At 39.8% G+C, this 19,523-nt stretch overlaps 1 protein-coding gene across 1 annotated transcript in view; it reads left to right on the plus strand.

The window, feature by feature from the left end:
• The first annotated feature begins 2,943 nt into the window (after nt 1–2,943).
• The window catches only part of LOC109852904 (opioid-binding protein/cell adhesion molecule homolog), a 163,770-nt gene continuing 147,190 nt past the window's right edge, over nt 2,944–19,523 (plus strand). The window contains exon 1 of the mRNA XM_020424476.1: nt 2,944–3,088. Within this exon, the coding sequence (XP_020280065.1) occupies nt 2,995–3,088 (94 nt within the window). The 5' untranslated portion in view covers nt 2,944–2,994. The remainder of the gene's footprint in view (nt 3,089–19,523) is intronic.

The raw sequence follows: 19,523 nt of genomic DNA on the forward strand, positions 1-19,523 counted from the left end.
AGCCATACTCATACTCTCATACACACACACATACACACACACACACACACACACACACACAGAGACAGTATACAGTAGCAGAGTATCACAAACGAGCTATGTAACGCCGGCCAACTTGAGGAGCCTCCAGGCAGATCGACGATGTGTGTAATCGAACGACAGTGGTTGTGTAGCAGTCAGGAGTCGTAGCGGGCCGCGCCGTATGCTTGCCAGGGTGGTTTCGAGATTGCGTTGAAGGGGATATATCATCGCGGGGGCCCGTGATACAGTGTCTTTCATGCACATTTCGTTGGATCGTACATCAATCCGTCTGTTACAATCGCGCGGCGCGACGAAGGCGCTACGACCTTTCCCGATAGAATTACGTAATACGACGTCTTCGGAGCCGCCGTCGCCGGAGCTTTCAGAGCTTCTTCCGGTATCGGAACACTCTTTGGTAGGAGAGAGAGAGGGGGATGAGAAGTAAAGTTTCTCCAGAACAGAGTCTATATACTTTTGACTATTCTCTGCAACTTTACGAGCGCAAAAAAAGGGATCGGTTACCTTTACGCCGCTGGCCCAATCCGTGTACAGGGAAATCGATAGTCTGAAGTTCCGCACTCTCGTTTCCGGTTTTTCCAATTACTCGTCTGGGTTTCCTTTATCGGTTTGAAAATAGTTTACTCGCAGTTATACACGCTTCTTTTCGCGTCGGCTAATTTAAGTGAAATATGCAAGAGCACAGTGTCTGTTCCTGCGAAGGAAAGTAACTTCCAATTTGATACAAACCCTCCCCCACCCCCTTCCGGGTTCAGAGACGCCGAATTCGTTTCGTCGAACAATCGAAACAATTATCGTACACGTTTCATCTTCTCGATAATCCTCAAGCGAATCTATGGTTTCTATGATCAAGCCGGGATGTCTATGACGCGATGAATCGATTGACGAGACATTTCCTTTGACAGCGCACTGTTAAGGAGATAAATCGGGCAGAATGAACTTGTTTGATATATACATATCCGATTATATAGTACGTCAGAAGTTTTGTTGCGTTACACACAATATCACCGGCGCGCGCGATCGTTTGTCTTTTATCTATAAAAGAATACATAAAACGATTTTTTTTCTTATTGTTATTGTTTGGAAGATTGTCGTTTGTTCGACTTCGATAATTGAAAATCCGGTACGTTGGAGTCGGTGAAATATTTGCGCGACAACAACAAATCGATTGGACGATGTTTCTCGAGCGAAAAGTTATAAATAAAAAAAAAAAATAAATTTATAAATACAAGGTATAATTTTATATTTTCCTCGCATCGCGTTTTCAAGAATTGAAAATTAAGAATAATTAACGCAAGATAATTATATATCATCTTTGATTTTTATTTATATCGCGCAATAAATTAAATCGATTGACGACGTATATACGGGATGCAACTGTTTTACGTTCGGTAAATAAAAATCAGAATTGATTAGTAATACGGGACGCGAATACTTGCTCTCAATCTTTTATCGTATCGAATTGCATCCGGGTATTTGATTGCAAATGAGATTTTAATTCTTTTCGTCGGAATGGAAGGATACACATTACAGACAAATAAGGTACATATATGTAACTGCGCAAGACCCGAATGTCCACAAGGCATTGGTTCTTCGGCGACGGCGGCAGCGGCGGCGGGAATCTCTTTGTTTGTGTTCGCAGAGAGAACGAGAGAGACAGAGAGATTCTACTGGGATTTGAATGTTCCATCGCGTGGAGTGGCATCGATTCCGTTCTTACGCGAACTGCCGGGAGAGATGTAGTGTCGGAGCGCGGAATTTAAATCATCTCGCGCTACATCGCGCTACGCAAATATTCCACACTCTCTACACACGGAAAGACCGCGCGTTTTAGCAAAGTAAATATAATTTAACTCGAATTAAATATAAACCCCGGGCTGCGCGCGCGCGTGTCGGAGAGAAGATATCTTTGAACTCTGAACGTTTATATAAATCAGATTAGTAAGTCAAGTCTCGACATTCAAACGTCACATTCGCGTCCCGTTTACGGAAATTGAGAATTATGAGACTTATTTTTAGTAATCGATTTTTGTTTCACCTGACTTTCAAAATTATCGTTCTTATTCTGCTTTTTATTCCCTTTGAACGCGAAGTAACAAGTTTCTATTATCTTACATCTCGATGATGTCAAGTTCTTCATAAATTTTCGAGGCGAACAAAACAGTCGATTCAGATTAAATAACGTGCGTTCGTCTCTGCGATAATATTTTCAACATACGTAACACGTGATTAAAAGAATAATTTATACAATGCAAAATATACGTGTTTTAATGCGTAAATAAAATTTACGTTAGTAGTAACTTTTTAAAGTCAAGTTATGTACCCCCGACCCGCGTTATCTTGTATATCACATTTCTCTGCTCTTTCGCGTTTCGGTTTTACCGGGAAGAAAACAACGCGCTCACCTGTAGCGACGCGTAAAATAAAGTCCTACTGTGCGCGAGGGGAAGAGACTTAACACAACTCTCATCCCGTCATAATCACCAGGCTCTAAGTAAATCCAGGTGTGTCAGCGTAACTCAAAGCAAAGCTCGCCACGCGCAAGTCGAGCCAAGTCATGCCGTGCCAAGCCAAGAGGATAGAATCTCTCGGCGCGGGAATGGCAGTGGTGCCTTGCGACGCGAAGGATTTATCCTCCTTTTCGAGTCCGCGTCGCGAGGCACGTCGAAGAGGGATGAACGCGGCGACGACGACGACGGCGACGACGACGACGACGACGACGGTGGGGATGAACGATGCGCTCTCTGCTGGCCGAGCAACCCTCTCCTGTTTCGGTCTCTCACTCGCTCGCGCGCACCACGGGGTTGCGACTCGGCGCGGAAGGGGTTGATTCGCCTCGTGCGCGCTCCGATATACGTGGCCTCGCGTCAGGTCAGAACTTCAGTCTCGACGCGGCAGCGCTAACTCTCGCGTCACGACGCACGTTCGACTGTTCACACGTGCGAACGAGAAATCATGGAGAAACGTGCGGTGTTGTGCCGGTGTCGAGGACAGGTACCTCTTCTGGTAGTGACCACTCTACTGATTGGCGTGCGTACGGAACTTGTTGGTGAGTAAAACAAAAAGAAAAACAAGAACACTTTGTCGCGTGTTGAAATTGTTACACCAATTTCTTGTTTTTTTTTTTTTTTTTTTTTTTTTTTTATTTTGTTTTTAATATTCCGCATCTTACAGCTCGCGTGTCGATTATACCGCAGAGTGGTACATTTGACACCTGTAGTACGGCGAAATCTGTTAATTACGCCGCTCGTTAAGCATCCATCGTCACCTGTCAAGACGGCGAATTTGTCGAGAATTCGAAGATCGCGCGGCACTTGTGATTCAATCGCGAACTTTGAGGGCATAATACGTGTTCTTCGTTTTGTACACAGAGCAGATATTATCTGTGATGCATTAGTAATGAAATATTGAAACGAGAGATCATTTACAATTGCGACTTGTTAGATAATTGAACTTGTTTTCTTAAATTTTTTAACTTTTTTTTCATGGAAAATTAATATTTTTCAGAGAATAATTATTTGTATGTTGATACGTAAAATATATATAAATAATTGAGTACAAATTTTAATAAAATACATAAATAAAAAAAATTCTATAAAGAGAACTCTAATGATTTTCGATAGCACTTAAAAAAATTAATTAAAAGTCGATATGCAATCTTTTAATAGAACAATCTAAAATTATTATTCGAGAAGTTAAAGAGACAGAAAATTTATGTCACCGGATCAAACTACAAAAAGTTGATAATAGCGATATCTTTAGATTCCCGGTGTCTATTTTCTGTACAAAGTAAAACGAGGTGAGATAATGTGTTAGTATTTTTTGTTGTTTTATAAAATGCGAGAGAAAACCGATGTCTGTGTGATGGCACTTCTGGTTGATATCAAAATTTCTGGATCGCTTAGAGATCTTCATTAATGAATTAGTGCGATCGGGAGTTAACGTGGAGCGCGATCGGTTTTTACACGTTAATTGGCGGATCTAATTGCGAAAGCCGGCGTGACAGGAATTTCGATGCTCGGTTTGCGTTATGGTTTTAACGCGTTCCGATTTGTTCGCGGCAAATCGTGCGACGAATAATTCATTTCATTTCTCTCTCTCTCTCTCTCTCTCTCTCTCTCTCATTAAATCTGGTTTTTGTCGCTCTTCAGTTGTTCTTGACGTTTACGAGATGAAATCATCATCTGCGGAGATTCGCGAATTATTTGATTTCTGCGTGTTTTATTTTTAAATTACGAACAAAGCTGTTATCTGTGCGGTTATGTGTGTCGTGGTGTCACCAAATGGGTACGTGACATTCTTCCATCATAGCGCGGAATATTCGCGTGTCGGCAATGAAAATCGCGGTTAAACAAATATGTAACGAACGTTTCGAGGATCCCATTGTTAAACCTAAAATAAAATTGCCAAGGTTATTTTAAACGTAGCGAAAACCACAAATAGTTTCGTATGTTGCAAGGGAACAATTTTCCCGGCAACAACGACACAATGATAAAAATATAATTGTATTTTTTTCTTTTTGTTTAAATGTAATATAACAAAAAGAATCGATTCACAAAGAAAACGCGATGACGCAGTTTTAAAAGAATATTTCGAGCACACTGCATCAGTCACAATCGGTTTATATAAAGTGCGAACGTTGAATATCTTTTCTGTTGCTTTTTATTGAAGAAATTTTCAGATGCCAATGCGTCGTCTTCCCGTGCAATTTCAGACGCGCCTTGCGACGCGCGTATTTTTCCCTTACGGAAGAGGCGCGTTTATCGCCCGATTCCGTTTTATGCCGCACTTGACAGTTTCAACGGAACTTTCGAGATCGAAATTGTTTCGTGTGTATATTCGTAGAATATTACGTTAGACGACGGAGTGGGTCGTCACGAATAAAAAAAAAAAAAAAAAAAAAAAAAGTGCAATACACGAGAACTCATTTCTTAACCGGTCTTTCCCACCGTTAACTTTATTGCTCTTTTCGTAACTTCGTTTACATTTTAATTTTTTCGAGAGTTCTTACCTTCTGGTAATTATGCCGCCTGACATCAGCGTAGTAATAATCTCCGTTTTATGAAGTAATAATCTCCACTTTATGAAGTAATATGTATATTTCTGTTTTTTTTTTGTACTCAAGACGAAGTGAGAATGCCGTTGGTTATTTAGCCAATTAACGTTTGCAAATCTCTGAAACGTTTTTTTTTTTTTTTTTTTTTCGAGGAAGCGTATTTGGAAGCGCGCAGTTTAATCTATTAACCCGACGATCGCGCTTGTAAAAACGAGTTTGCCGTTTAAGAGCGCGGCGTTTCGCGGCGAGGAAAAAAATTGCGCGGAGGAAGAATTTTTATAGGCGAGGTTAGGTGCTCGAAGTTTGGTCGTAACATTATCGCGCTAATAAAGCACGCAAAATAGGTGTGCAAATTGAGTTGCGTCTTTATGAAATTATAAAAAAAAAAAAAAGGAAAAAATACAGCGTCGGCGCGCGTGTAACAGGTGGTTTACTGGCGATTGTTTCGTTCGATATATTCGTAAGACTGATTGAAGTTAGTCCCGTAAAACTGCCTCGTGAATAATAATAGGATTTTGCCGACGTCAATCGCGGAGATTTTGTCAATCAAACCATTGCAATTCAGAACGAGTCGATGCAGGGAGCAAACGGCAGGATTTGATCGTTACGCCAGGCAATTTTTTTAACGTTTCTATTCGCTCGACCGGAGGAAATTCATTTGTTGAAAATTCGAGCGTTCGAAAGGATCCAAGCGTTCACGCGGAATAACATTACTTCATGATGAATTACATGAGGTGGATTCAACGCGCTCCGATACGAATCGGAAATTGTCGTATCGAAGAATAGGAAGCTTCGCCTTTAAAGAGCAGTCGAGTCTTCCATTAAATTCCATCGTTATTACGGTCTCGCGACCGAAAACGCTTTGAAAATGTCGGATGATCTGACGCGCAATCCGTGTATTTCAATAGACCAAGCTTTCCGCGTTACGACCTTTAGGCAGCCGCAAAAGCATCTTTTGGGGCTTTGATATTTCTATATTTCTAAGGTATTTACGTGATTTAAAAAATACTAATTAATACATATATACGTAGTAAATATACAGTAAGTGAATGGAAAAAAAAAAAAAATAGTTTCTATCACAGCGCGCGCTAATTACGGTTTGCTGGAACTGAATTTGCTGCTGTAGCTATAAAATTTCCTATTACATAGAAACAGTTTGTGCTGATATTTCTAAATATGTCGACATAATAGCAAAATATGTATGTCTTGTAGCACTAAGAGCTTAGGTGTCCATAATACTACCAAAATTTAAGAACCAAACTTAATTTTTAGCTGTGAGAGCTAACTTTTTTTTTCCATGTGTATTTGCTTTTGTATATATGTATATGTAAACATGTGTGTTTATTGATATTTGCCAAATACAAATTACAGTATTATTTTACTGTAATTCAAATTATAATATAAATAAAATAATAATATAATAAAAATAATTATAATAACGATAATTATAATATAAATAATACTGTAATTCAAACAGTATTATTTTATTGTTATTCAAATACTGTGCGCGATCCTATCATACAAATTTTGTCAACAGGAGAATAAAAAGTATAAGATATGTGAAATATTAAAAAAAATATAAATACTGAATAATGCGCAAAAATGAGAAATTTTTCTCTGTTCATTCTACGCTATTTTTCAATAGAAGTCTGTACATTTATACTCGGTCATATCGTCAGTATTATTCATAAGTTCAAAAGTTCACAGATTTACACTCAAAATTGTTAACCAGTAACTAAAATATGGCAATTTTCAGAAAAAAAGTTTTTTATTAATATATGTAACCTCCGTTCCCCGCCGCAAGAATCTCTTTTGGGGTTTCATGCAAACCTCGAGGTTTCACATAACGTGTATGTTATTAATATACACGAATCGTTTAGAAAAAAAAAAAAAAATACTATTTGAGTGAAAAAATGCCGGCGGTCTAAAGGTTAATAAGGCGAGATAGCGGACAACGGGTGTGTTCAAACGCGATTAATTCTCCTGTCCTGCCATTTTTCGTATCGTTGCGCTGACCGAGTTAATTTGTGCGTTGGGATAACGCGTGTCAGCATTCGTTCGATAACGAATTTCCGCTTTCCATATGTAGAATACACGTGACGGTTTATATCGATGAAGAGTCACGCGCTCGCGTTTATCATGTTCGGCTCGAAAACTACGATTGTGTGCCACAATCAAGTCGCACTCGTCGAGTTTAAGTTTCGTCGTTAACGAGCGTCACTCGTTATGATAGGGCGAAGGAAGTTAATATCGTTATGTGTAATTTATCGCGTGCGCGACACGCTTTTCAAACATGAGATACGGCGCATCGTTCCTGGCCGTCGCTGTTACTTCGGAGGTCGGGAGTTATTTATGCTTTCGAGAGTCTCTTTTAGAATACACGTCGATGCACGAACACACGTTGCAAGAGGTATTTTTGCCACGCTGGTATATGTAAATCGCTTGTTGTGTGCCGCGGTGTGTCGCGAGCGTATTATCGATCCGCGGTCCCGAGGACGAAGAGAAATTCAGCGATTCATGTTCCACTAATTATTGCCGCCTTCGATCCCGCCTCTCCGGTGTGCCGGCTACCGAAGAGAGCGGAAATACGCGAGGAAACAAGAGAGAGACAGAGAAAGAGAAAGAAAGAGAAAAAAAAAGACACGTATCATTACGCAGTGGTTTACAAACGAATCCGTCGGGGCTTTGTGTGCGTTCTGCATCCGCGCGCAACAACGCTCTTTATTATCGCACTTTGGTCCGTTACTTTTCCGGAAACAACTCGCTAGCCGTAATTTTGTAGTTCTCAGTGCGGAAAACGTCTGGCGAGATGAGAGGCACGAGAAAGAGAGAGAGAGAGAGAGAACGCAGCCTTGTCGTCAAATTCAACCGTTTGTGCAAAAACATATCTAAACGCGCACGTGTAAAAGTAAACGCGCGTTTGCGTTTTGCAAAGAAGAAGAGATGAGAAAAACAGGAAAAACGCAGTCGGTTTTAAATTTAGCATCTATCCGCGGAATTTTCAGCAGCTATCGTTGCGTAACAAGATATTGTAAGCGACATAGTGACAAGTTAATTCACTAGTAAAAAATTGATGGAATTCAGATAGTTTATTTTTGAGATATCAGAAATAGTTATCTTGCGCGTCTTAGTTTTCAATTATTGATTTCGCATTTCAAAATTCGTGGGACTTGAGAGATTTATTGTGAGTTATTTTCGTCGGATGAAAAACTCGACGATTTATATTTTAGAAAAATATAGAGCTTCAGATTTTTTCGCAGTATACTGGTACTGCAGATTGTACGAATCTAAATAACGTGTTCGGAATCTATTTTAAATCCGTATCTTGTCACAAATCCGCGCGGATTTCTTCTCACAATTCTTATCGGCACTTAATCCCGAAAGTACGCAAAGGGTGTATAACGAGTGCATCGCGACATTGTTTAACATCGGCTCACAAGAGCCTACATGATTTCGGCGACGACCGAAATAGACAGATGGCGGGTCCGCAAGTATCATCCAAATCCTTTGCCCATAAAATTGATCAAATTCTGAGATACGCCGCACCGGCAAACGCTTTGGATCCAATAAAGAGGATTAAGTGTACTGAGCTGTAAACACGGTGTGATTGAATTCTGGGGGCGCCGAGAAAATTCCTCCCTCATGTGCTCTCTTTCTCGTACTCTCTTTTCTCTCTCTCTCTTTCTTGATCTCTCTCTTTCTTTCTTACTTTTTCTCTCTTTCTTCTGATCCTCGCGTTTTCTCGTATGCTTTCTGTTTCTTCTCCCGCAGTTTCGTCCTCTTCTCTCGAGTGTGTTATAGTTTTCTCCTTTGTTTATGGTGCCTTTATACGACAGTGCGAGAAAACAAAACGGTCGTGCCGAGCTTCTTCCACTTTCATTACCGTGGAAAATGTCGCGGCATTTATCTTGACGTAAATTGGTTGCTCTCCTACCATGTCCGAGATGGTTCGCTGAATTTTATGCGAATTTTCATCTAATGGAGTGTGTGATTGCTCTCGTAGTCCGATATAAACGGTCACTAGTACGACTGGAAAATTTACTTCCGGAGAGACAATGTATCTTTTATATTTTACACATTCGTTTCTCTCTCTCTCTCTCTCTCTCTCTCTCTCTCTCTCTTTTTCGTGCACGTGTACTATATGCGTGTGTATTTATTCCAAAATTACATCAACTATTTTATGGTGTTTTTGCGTATTTTTATATTGATATTAGAAATACATATGTAACATTGTGACGCGGCTTAACATCATATCGCATTTTCTGGCTGTTGTACGATATATAATTGATGGTGTTGCAATCCCCTTTTCAACAGCAATAAATTAACAACAAAATGCATATTTTTGCGAATATTGCATAGAAATATTATTTAAGCGATATTTTATATCTCTCGAGTATTCCCGAACATTTTGCGCAAAAGTTTTGTAATTAATTCACGGATATATCAAAAACGCACGAAAAAAAAATTAAACAATTGCAAAATCGTATATTAAGCAAATATCAGATTTAATCTATTAATATGTAACTTCTGTATTAATTTTAGCAATAAATATTTTAAACTAGTCAATATTTAATTATTTCTGATAGATATAATAAATAGAGTTTAATTTTGTACACATTATAACTCGGCGATTCTTGTTTAATCCTTGTTTTGCAAGTGTCAATCTCACGCGATAAAATTTAATAAAATGACATATTAAAATGTAATTAATTGAACACGTTTATATTTGAAGAATGCACGGACGGACCTAGCAATTAACACAGTAATTAAATTAACGAAATATCGTGCACGTTCTCGTAATAATGTCAGAAATTCAAAAAATATTATATTTTACGTACACACGTAAGCTTTAATCTGGATTTATAACATTATTTAACAATATTATCCGATAATTTATCAACGTACACGTGTATAATTAACTTTATAGAGCTTTTGTATGAAGCGACATGCGATTTTTACGCAACTCGCAACAATTATAATCTTTCGGTCACTCATAGATTTTTGTTCTGTGTTTATTGTCATAATTAAATAACAACACGGTGTTACTCGCCAAATAAATCTGTTTGTTGTTTGAAATTTCTGACTTTTATATTTGTTGAAAATAAATTTGGCACAAATGTAATAATTTATTTTTATTGCGTAACATCTTTTTCATATCACTCGTGTGTGTTACGTCGATAACGTAAGTGCTGAAAGTGCTTTTTTGCAGGTTCGCCGTTTCGATCGCACGATGATAATCATTTCGAGACAATCGCCGGTATAGGTAGGAAGATTTATCGTACGAAGTTCCAATCGCAGACGAATAACGTCACGTGTTCCTCCTTCATAAACTCCGACATTCTTTGCACGATTTCGTGAGTCGAATCGAAACGAGTGTGTTGGTACGATGTAGTTTTCAGTACACGGTGCGGAAACAAGAACGACGTCCTCAATCCCTCCTACTCTTCGTCTCGTAGTCTCCCTGTCATCGTCTATTACAAGGATTCTGTTAGCGGCAAAGTTTCAAAGTGGCGATTCCCGAAGGTGCAATTATTTGCGGTACTCGCGCTCTGACGTCTTCTTCTCGGCCAAGCCGTCGGTGCTTGTTGCCGGAGAATTGAAATTTTATCGAAACAGACGCCGTCTTTTTCCTTTCCTCTTTCTCTTCGCATTATTCGTATCGTAACGCGAGAGTCGATACGGCAAACAGTCTTCTCGTCCCGCTTGAATGCCGCGTACCTATATATAAAATTACGAGTTTCGCTTGTCTCTTTTCGCATTCTCTAAAAATGTATGAGTTTCCGTTTTATTCGAACAAAAATAATAACATCGCCCCCGGGGTTATTTTATGTATCTCATCTGCCACGATGTCTTTTCGTTATTTAGTTTTTTTTTTTTTTTTTTTCACTTTATATCGCGCGTTGCGCGATGACTTTGCAAACGCATCAAATTCGGCATGTATTCACGAGTTTGGTCCGATTGGTTGTTGCGATTCGTTTAAACGAGTTGTAATTTCTAATAGCGACGGGCGCGATACAAGTTTAATGAAATCGTCGAATATCTAGCGGTGAAACAAATGGACAAGAGAAACGCGACTCTATGTTTGACAGCGCGCAGCGCGTTTCGATCGCGTGCCGCCGCGGTCTGCCTTCGCTCGCTCGCTCGCTCGCTCGCTCGTTCGCTCGTTCGTTCGCGATCAATATCGCTGGTTACACCGGGAGAATTTGCGGATATTCAAATCTTGCGCGTCCGCACGGCATTATACTCGCGAAAACGTAATCAGACCGGTCACGGACCGGGCTTGGCAAGTCCGGATATATATATATATTTCAAAACGCGGTGGTACGTACGTACGTACGTACGTACGGCTGTATGAACGGCGACATTTCTGAATGCGCGCGAAATTCGTCGCGCGACATGAATTCTCATTCTCCCCGTCCCGCGCGCGAGATCTCGCACGCAATTTGTTTCGGCCGCGGGAGATCCTTGACGCGCGGAATAGATCCGGGAGAGGGTGGAGACGAAAATGAAAAATTATTCGTAATTCGCCTCATTGTAGGTGTGTCGTAATGGAGAAATAGTGTGTCAGCCTAATGGACGCCGATGTATCTACTTTCCTTCGACTTTAATGGCGCCGGGAGTATAGTTTTTACTTGGCGGCTACTGCGGCGAATGAAATACAATAACCGACGTGTACCCAAATGAACGCAAATACGGCGAGACGTTCTTTCATTCGGGAGGAGAAGAGCGACATCGAAGTGCCGCGGCATTAATTTCAATTGAGAAAAAAAAAAATGTTTACACGCGGCCGAGCGGACGGGCGTTATCTCGCGCGTGCGCGGTGATGAAAGTTTTTTCTTGATCAAGAATGCGAGAGAACCGACCGCGCGATGCAGAATTATCTTTCTTCTTCTTCGCGTCAACAAGTGCCGCGCGACGATCGGAAACTGTATATCTCCCGTCTGGGCGGTATTTCGCTTAGTGTATATTGCCACAGCGAGGTGAAATTTCAGTCTATGCCGCGCGGCTGATGGGCTGATGGTACGTACATCTGCGCGCCATACGACGAGCGACACGCGTGTATTATGTGACGTGAATTAACGCGAGCCGTCTGTCAATTTCGTAATAATTTATGTCAATGGGTGAACGATGGTGCACGTTAATGAACACGGTCAAATAATACGTACATTATTTAGCCACACGCGCCCAGTAACTGCTTCTCGAAATGTTCGCGAAATATCTTTTCGCTTGTAATAACGATCTTTTTTTTATATCTCATTAAAGCATGTAAAGACAAAAGTGAGTTTATTTCTTTCGTTTCAATACTCCGCTCGCGGTTATATCTTCACGTCTGATATTTTAAATTGCGGAAATTAGAAATTACACATTAAGGAGTGCTTCTCTTTAATGAAACTTCAGTAATGGTCGGACAAAACGCGATCAATTAAGCTTGTATTAGCTCTCTTGGTTTACTCGAAAAAACAGAGAGGCAGAAAGAGTTAAAAATAAGGCGGAGAGTCGCGCGAGATAATTCATTCATTACAAACTCGTGTAAAAAAATGTACACGATTGTCGGTGGTTGATCGCATGCAGCAGTCGTGATTGCTCGGTGTGATAATGCAATCTGTATACGGAAAATGAAAATAATTGCCTTTATCGACATTACGCACGCGTCTCTATTTGCCGCGTGCAATCTAATTTGGTCCAGATGCGCGAATTCGCCCTATTGTTGCAGATAGCAAACAAATTGCCTGCATTCAACCTCTGATAATCTGATAAACGTTTTTCTTCTTCTCTTTTTTTTTTTTTTTCAAACTTACATATGCATTGTGTAACTTGCGATATTATGTATACAATATCCTTTATATCCTAATATTCTTGATATCTTTTTTTTGAAAAAAAGTTTCTCGTGCGCGTTTCTCCGTGCGGCATTCAGGATTCTGAATCTCCGTGGAAAAAAACTGCGATGCTCAAATATCGTGGTTTTTAATTTTCCGTCGCAAAAAGAGAGTTTAGAAACGTGCGCGCGCTAATCGAAATATAACAGACGATATCAGGCGAAGTTCCGGTCGTATACACAATTATTGTGAACTATCACGTAATTATTACGCGTAATTAAGCCAGCTATTAATACTATAATGAATGCTATGGAATTTGGCTGCTGAATAAATCACGCGGAAATTGGAGCAAATGCTCGCACTGTCAAAATGTTCAATGCTTGTATTAGAATGCAACGAATTCTTGTAACAACGAATTAATTAATTCACATGAAATTACAACTTAAAATCATCAAAATATCGCGCACGTCCGGAGAGGATAATATATGTATCTTTTCGTCAAAAAAAAAAAAAAACGCATCGAACTGTTTACAAAAGTTTCTTCGAGAAAGAACGTTTAGATCGTAAGATGTTTAATATCTGATAAGAATATTATTATTTTAGACTCACAGTAAAAGGGGGACGCGATACGTTTCCTTCGATACAGAAACGCGCGCGCTGAAGTTTAACAAATGGCAGTACATGTAATTCGTTCTTCGTATACAGTAGCGGCAGTCGAGTTGAGTGATTTCGGCGTGTGCTCAGCGAACGGCGGAAATAATTCATACGTAAAGCGCATAGCGCGGCGGGAACGTGTGTTTGACTATAAAATATGCCCTCCTGATATTGATGCCTCAGCATCAAGCGCGGGGGGGGAGGTTTTATGCGGGCCACGGGAGTATATATAATAACGCCGACGGAGTCTGATCATGCCGAAATATAAAGCGGAAGAGCCGGTATAAAATTTTACTCCGCAACACGCAGACGCGCTATATGAGATCGACGCGCGTGTTGTGTCTGATTTGCGACGGATTCGCTAAACCTCTCCGCGATATGTAACGCCGATATCGATTTGCCGGACAATATGATGCCGCTTGATTCGAGAGGTCGCGGTGGAATCTGTCATCGTGTCTTCGTGCCCTCGATTTTAAGCAACGACTAAAAAAAAAAAAAAGAAAAAAAGAAAAGAAAAAAAAATAGAACGTGCCCGAACACTTGTATTGGAGGGACTAGATAGATGAGGGATTTAAATATCGAACGAGATACGACGGATGTGACGAGATACGTGACGAAAATTAACGAAATTTCCGCACAGGGGGTATGTCTTTAAAAATTACATAGAAGGTGTGAAAAATTTTTGGAAAAATTAACGATGCGCATATCGCACTTGCCGATAGATGTGCGAAGAATTTCGAACAAGAGGTCAAACAGTATCCGATTATCGATTTAATAATAAAAAGACAGTTCGCGCGCGCTCAGTGTCCGTAAATCTAAAATTCGCCTTTTTTTTTTTTAACGGCGTCTCTTATGAAAATTGAATTATAGGTTCGTAAAGAGCAAACGGCTACAGTAGGTGTAAACAAGTATATGTATAACTGAAAAAAAAGTCAAGAGAAACGAACGGCTGAGAGTCATAAAAGTTTAGGATACACAAGGTAATATGCAATAAAAATCAAATTGTCTACTGCCGCGGGGTAATCCCGATCACGAAAAATTATAGATGGGATGGCAGAGTTTTTTTTTTACGCGATGTTTCGGTAAAATTTGAACGAGCAATCCGGGCCGGAAATTGAGATAGAGACGAAAAAAAGCGTTCTTATTGGAAGAGGCTTAACTGAATGTTACGAATAAATATTTTTATGTGTGATTATTGTATCTCGTTTCGCCTTATCTGATTGAGGGAAAAACGCGTTTTTTAAACAAAAACATAGGTATTTACGTAACTGCGCTAATGTGATATTTAATTACAATACGTCACTTGGTAAAATATTTGACCATCGTTCAGAAAAGTTAAATTAGAAACAACCAATGACACATTTTAACAAATTCACATTTAATTGCCGGGAACGTGATGATCGATGCCGCGAAGTTGTATAAAGTTGTTCTCTCGCGGCTTCGATATAGCACACTTGCCTCTTCCTCTCGGGAGAGGGGGGAGGGAGGGGAGGTAATTCAATTTTATCGCACGGTCTAAAATTTTATCTTTGCGCGCGTCCGCGCGTCGATTCGAGCGTATTAGTCAATTAAACTCGGAACTTCCTTTTACGATTCCTTCGCCTATCCGTTAATGAGAATGTTATCGGGTTCGGACGGCGTGTCGTTCCGACTCGCTTTCGCTGTACACGATTCTTCATTCGTGTAGATATATACGTGATCCCCCGCACACGTATCGCATGTTTTGCGCTGCAAAACGTTCGTGTAATTTCAGCTCGAAAATTTATCACGAGAAACAACAGTGAAACATCGAACGCGCGAAAACATCCGGATATAAGGAGATAACAAATGTTGCGCGACGCAAAACACGCGTCCGATTTGTCAAGTCCCATTTTAACGGGGAGGCGCGGCGCGGCGCTCAAAAATTTTCACGAACGAAACAAAGTTCGAACAATTCGATCACGCGCCTCTCGACTACCATTAATGGACTTTTGTACTTCGCACACACCTCCGAACAGGTCTGATAGCTGCAACTATAGACCCGAGGGGGTCGAGAGAGCAGGAGGGGGAGGTTATCGTGCCAAACCGCATCTGCTAATACAGTCGGTTCATCGGGCTAAAGCAATTCCGCTAATCTACACTGTCCGGACCGATAACGCGCGGAAAGTGAAGCAATCGCGTCGGTTCCCGGCGTCTCGTTTCTAATCATTTCTCTTTTCAGCGATAATCCACGAAAAATCGTTAAAATGTCGAGACGGAATTTTTTTTTTAACGTTATCTATCTTTCTCCCATCTATCCGCGACTCTCGATAATTTCAAGATCGATGAGATATCATCTCTATCTCGTAGCTTCTGCGAACACGACTCGTCGAATATACGTGCTGCTTTTGGACAAAACCTAAGCGATATCGGTTTTTAGAGCGAAATTATTCCGACATGATTATTAACGTAAAACTCATTTGAGAAGAAAACCGCCGCGCACGAAAGCCGCCGGGACATGGAAGCGTATATATAAATACTTAAAGGCGAGGCTGGTTGAAATAGATGTTTCCTACGTAAGACGGCGCGAGATCAGGACTGAGAGGATGAGAGGATGAGAGGATGAGAGAGGCGCCTCATCTCTCGTATATACTTCATATCTCGCGGTAAATAACGCCTTGTATCATTTATTGTCGCGAGGCAAAGCCTGAAACGAAAGCACGTTGATTATGTTTGCCTCGGTATCAAAATGAAGTGCACTCTGAAGAAGAAGAGAGAGAGACAGAGAGAAAGAGAGATAAAAAGAGAAGGAGAGAGAAGGCAGAAGGAGTAAATTCCGCAACTGCTGTTTTATTGCCGCGATTTGAGATGTCGGTTCGCAATCGCGAACTTTGACGCTTTTCCGCTTCTGAATAAGGAATTTTGAAGAAGCTTTTACATTCCATTAAACTTTGTTTTACTTCTCGGTTTAATTAAAAACAAAGAGAGAAACATCGTTTTTTTTTTTTTTTTTTATCTCCGTATTTTACGTAACGATTAACTTACTTGCATTTTTGTGTAAATCAAAAGAATCACGATGGCAAAAAAACGCGAAACGGAATTATTTACATTGCTAAAGCAGAGCCAAGTGCTAATTTATATTTGCGATGTTGAACGTCAATATACGAAGAGTAAACCTTCACGTTTTGCAAGTGCCACGCGACTGAAAAAAAAAAAAAAAAAAAAAAAAAAAAAAAAATAACTGAACCTTTACGCGAGAGCGCGAGAAAATTTAAAAGTGCATTTGCTAAAATTGCAGAAACACAGACCCGCAGATTGCGCCTGATGGATATTCCTCGCGATCGGCGATAATTTCGCGAAACTCCATTTGCTGCATTTCCATTCGATCTTTTTGCGCGGCTGACGATCGGTGATCGCTATCGTTATCGATATTCGCTTTACCCTCGTGTCAGAAGAGATGCGTTACTTCCGGGATGCAAAATATCCGCGCGCTCCACTTCTTCAAAACATGAAGAACTAGATTCCGCGATTACACTTATCGCGATGGAGATATGCGGCGCGTATAGACGTCTATAATCTCTCTTTCGCGGTTCAGATGACGATTCCAGATAATCTTTCCGGTGATGGAAACCGGGTATTGATCCGTCGACTGAATTTTACCTTAGAAGCTATAACGTCGAGATGATGTTACACTAAAGCGTAAGTTTTTTTTTTTTTTTTTTTTCATACGGACGATAAAGTTAACTGTATTCGAAAAGTAAACGTGGAGTAAAAATCGTATTCGATAACCGAGCGAGTCTGTCACTTAGGATTGAATTTTGGTTCGAAATTGTTTTTTTTTTTTGGTTTCAACAATCAAGAGACAAATTACATATTTTTACACAGTTCGAAATGTTTTAAATTTTACAGGTTTTAGAGTTTGTGTGACTGTGTTTTTTCATGAATCGCAAACTCGCACATCGCGCTAGACGATACTCGACGATTAAAATTGCATCTTTTTAATGTTATTTGCACAATAAACCGACAAAATTATTTTTCTAATTAATTGTTCTTACGGTGCGCGCTCGGTTAAAAACAATGAGAAATTAAGTCAGCGAGAGAATGTTTTTTTTTTTTCTATGCGCTAATGAAATGAAATTGGTTAATGAAATATTTATCACTATAAAAATTTATCACGATGTAAGAGAAGAAGGATCGATCTATCAATCGAAGTTTATTTCGGAGAACCCGACTTTACTCCCGGAACTCGAAGTCGCGGATATTAAAGTTTGCGCGACCCGTATATACGAGAAAAGACGGAAAATTTTTATATGATATTAAAAAGTGGGTACACGCGAATTCTTTTTTTTTTTTTTTTTTTACAGAAATGCGATCCGTAATTAAATTTTCATGCGTCTATATGTGGTGAAATTCTTTAAAAAAGTCGCGACGTCTTTAATATCTTCCGCGACACCAATATTACATCAGAGATCAACGTTAATTATTGAGAAACATTCTTTTATCTTTCCATTAGTCACAGATAAATTTTAAAGCAGCAACAAAACGTCGAGCAAAGGCAAAATGTTTACAGATGCAAATTTCGCGACAGTTGTTTGTAAATAAAAATCCAAAGAGAAATTGTAAATAAAAAAAACATATCACACTTGTTCTGACGTAACAAAATGTGCAATCGAGATTTATGTTCAACAGTTCAGTCGCAGCTATCAACAATATTCTTGCAAAAGTAATAATTTCCGCTCACGATGGTGACAATGTGTTTCGCGTGAAACATTGCGCGAGCGGGATACTAAATTTAATAAAAAGAAACAAACGTTTTCCTGGACCGGCCCTTTACGAGCGTTAAATGTCACACAGGAGTCCACTAGAAACGGTTCAGAGGTGACCTCGGCAAATTTGCATATGGCGAGGATAGCGCTGTTATCTTCTTTGCTCGAGAAGTTCGCGTGATACAGGTTGTCTTAAAAGAGACGTGTAACTTTGCGTCGATCTTTTGTTTTGTTTTTTCATTGCAAACAAAAAATAATTGAAGAGAAAAATTGCGTATTACAGTCGAAAACGATCGTGTATCTAAAAGAATAATGGTAATAATTATTTAAAAATCGGATCTTTCTCGTTTATTTCTCGTTAACGTTAAAAGCGCGCATTAAAACTGCTCTTCAAAAATATCTTTCACTAAATTAAAATCTTCGCGATCAATACTGTTCTTTGCAACGCAAGCATATGAAAATTTCCAGTTTTATTCCATTTCACTTTGGCTCTTTTTTGGAGCTTTCAGTCTTCGTGATTTCAACGCGCAATCTTTTTTGATAGAGGCTATATATACGCGTTACTGTATAGCGAAATGTGAAAGCTCGGAGAAAGTCCGGGGCAATCCGTTGACCGGCCATTCGCAGCAAGTTCATTCCTGGTATTCCTCCGTCTCTGCGACCGAGAAGACGATGATTGTATCAGTTTTACGAACCCTCACGGGATAAACAAGACGTCGGTCTCGCACTAACCATCGTCGGCGCGTTTTCGTGTATTGTCGCACTCACAACGCCAATCCAATTCGTATGCATTTTCAAGGTTTTGCGCTCTGTGATATTGGACGAGCGCGCACGATGGGACAATATTTATTCGTAGTTTTGCCCCCCGATCCTCTTTTTGATCCTCACCCTTTTCGGTTTACTTGCTGGCGGTGAGTGATGATTCCGCAGGGTATTTTACATCGCTCGATTTGTTTTGCTCGCTTGAGACCCGAGCGGCCCGATCAGGCGCGTTTTTAAGACTGGTAAAACTTCGGTGCAAGGACAAAGATGAGAGGGCCCTATAATTAATAATAATAATAATAATAATAATAATAATAGTAATAATAATAATTATTATTATCATTATTATTATTATTGTTATTATTATTTATTAAAAGCAATTGGACAAAAGTTTTTAATGATTTTTTATTTGTATGCAAATTTAGAAACGAACACCTCTTCGAACTTTAACCGACATAAATTTGTTTGCGA

Source organism: Pseudomyrmex gracilis, unplaced genomic scaffold (genome assembly GCF_002006095.1).
Source record: "Pseudomyrmex gracilis isolate BER0280 unplaced genomic scaffold, ASM200609v1 scaffold_39, whole genome shotgun sequence".
NCBI lineage: Eukaryota > Metazoa > Arthropoda > Insecta > Hymenoptera > Formicidae > Pseudomyrmex > Pseudomyrmex gracilis.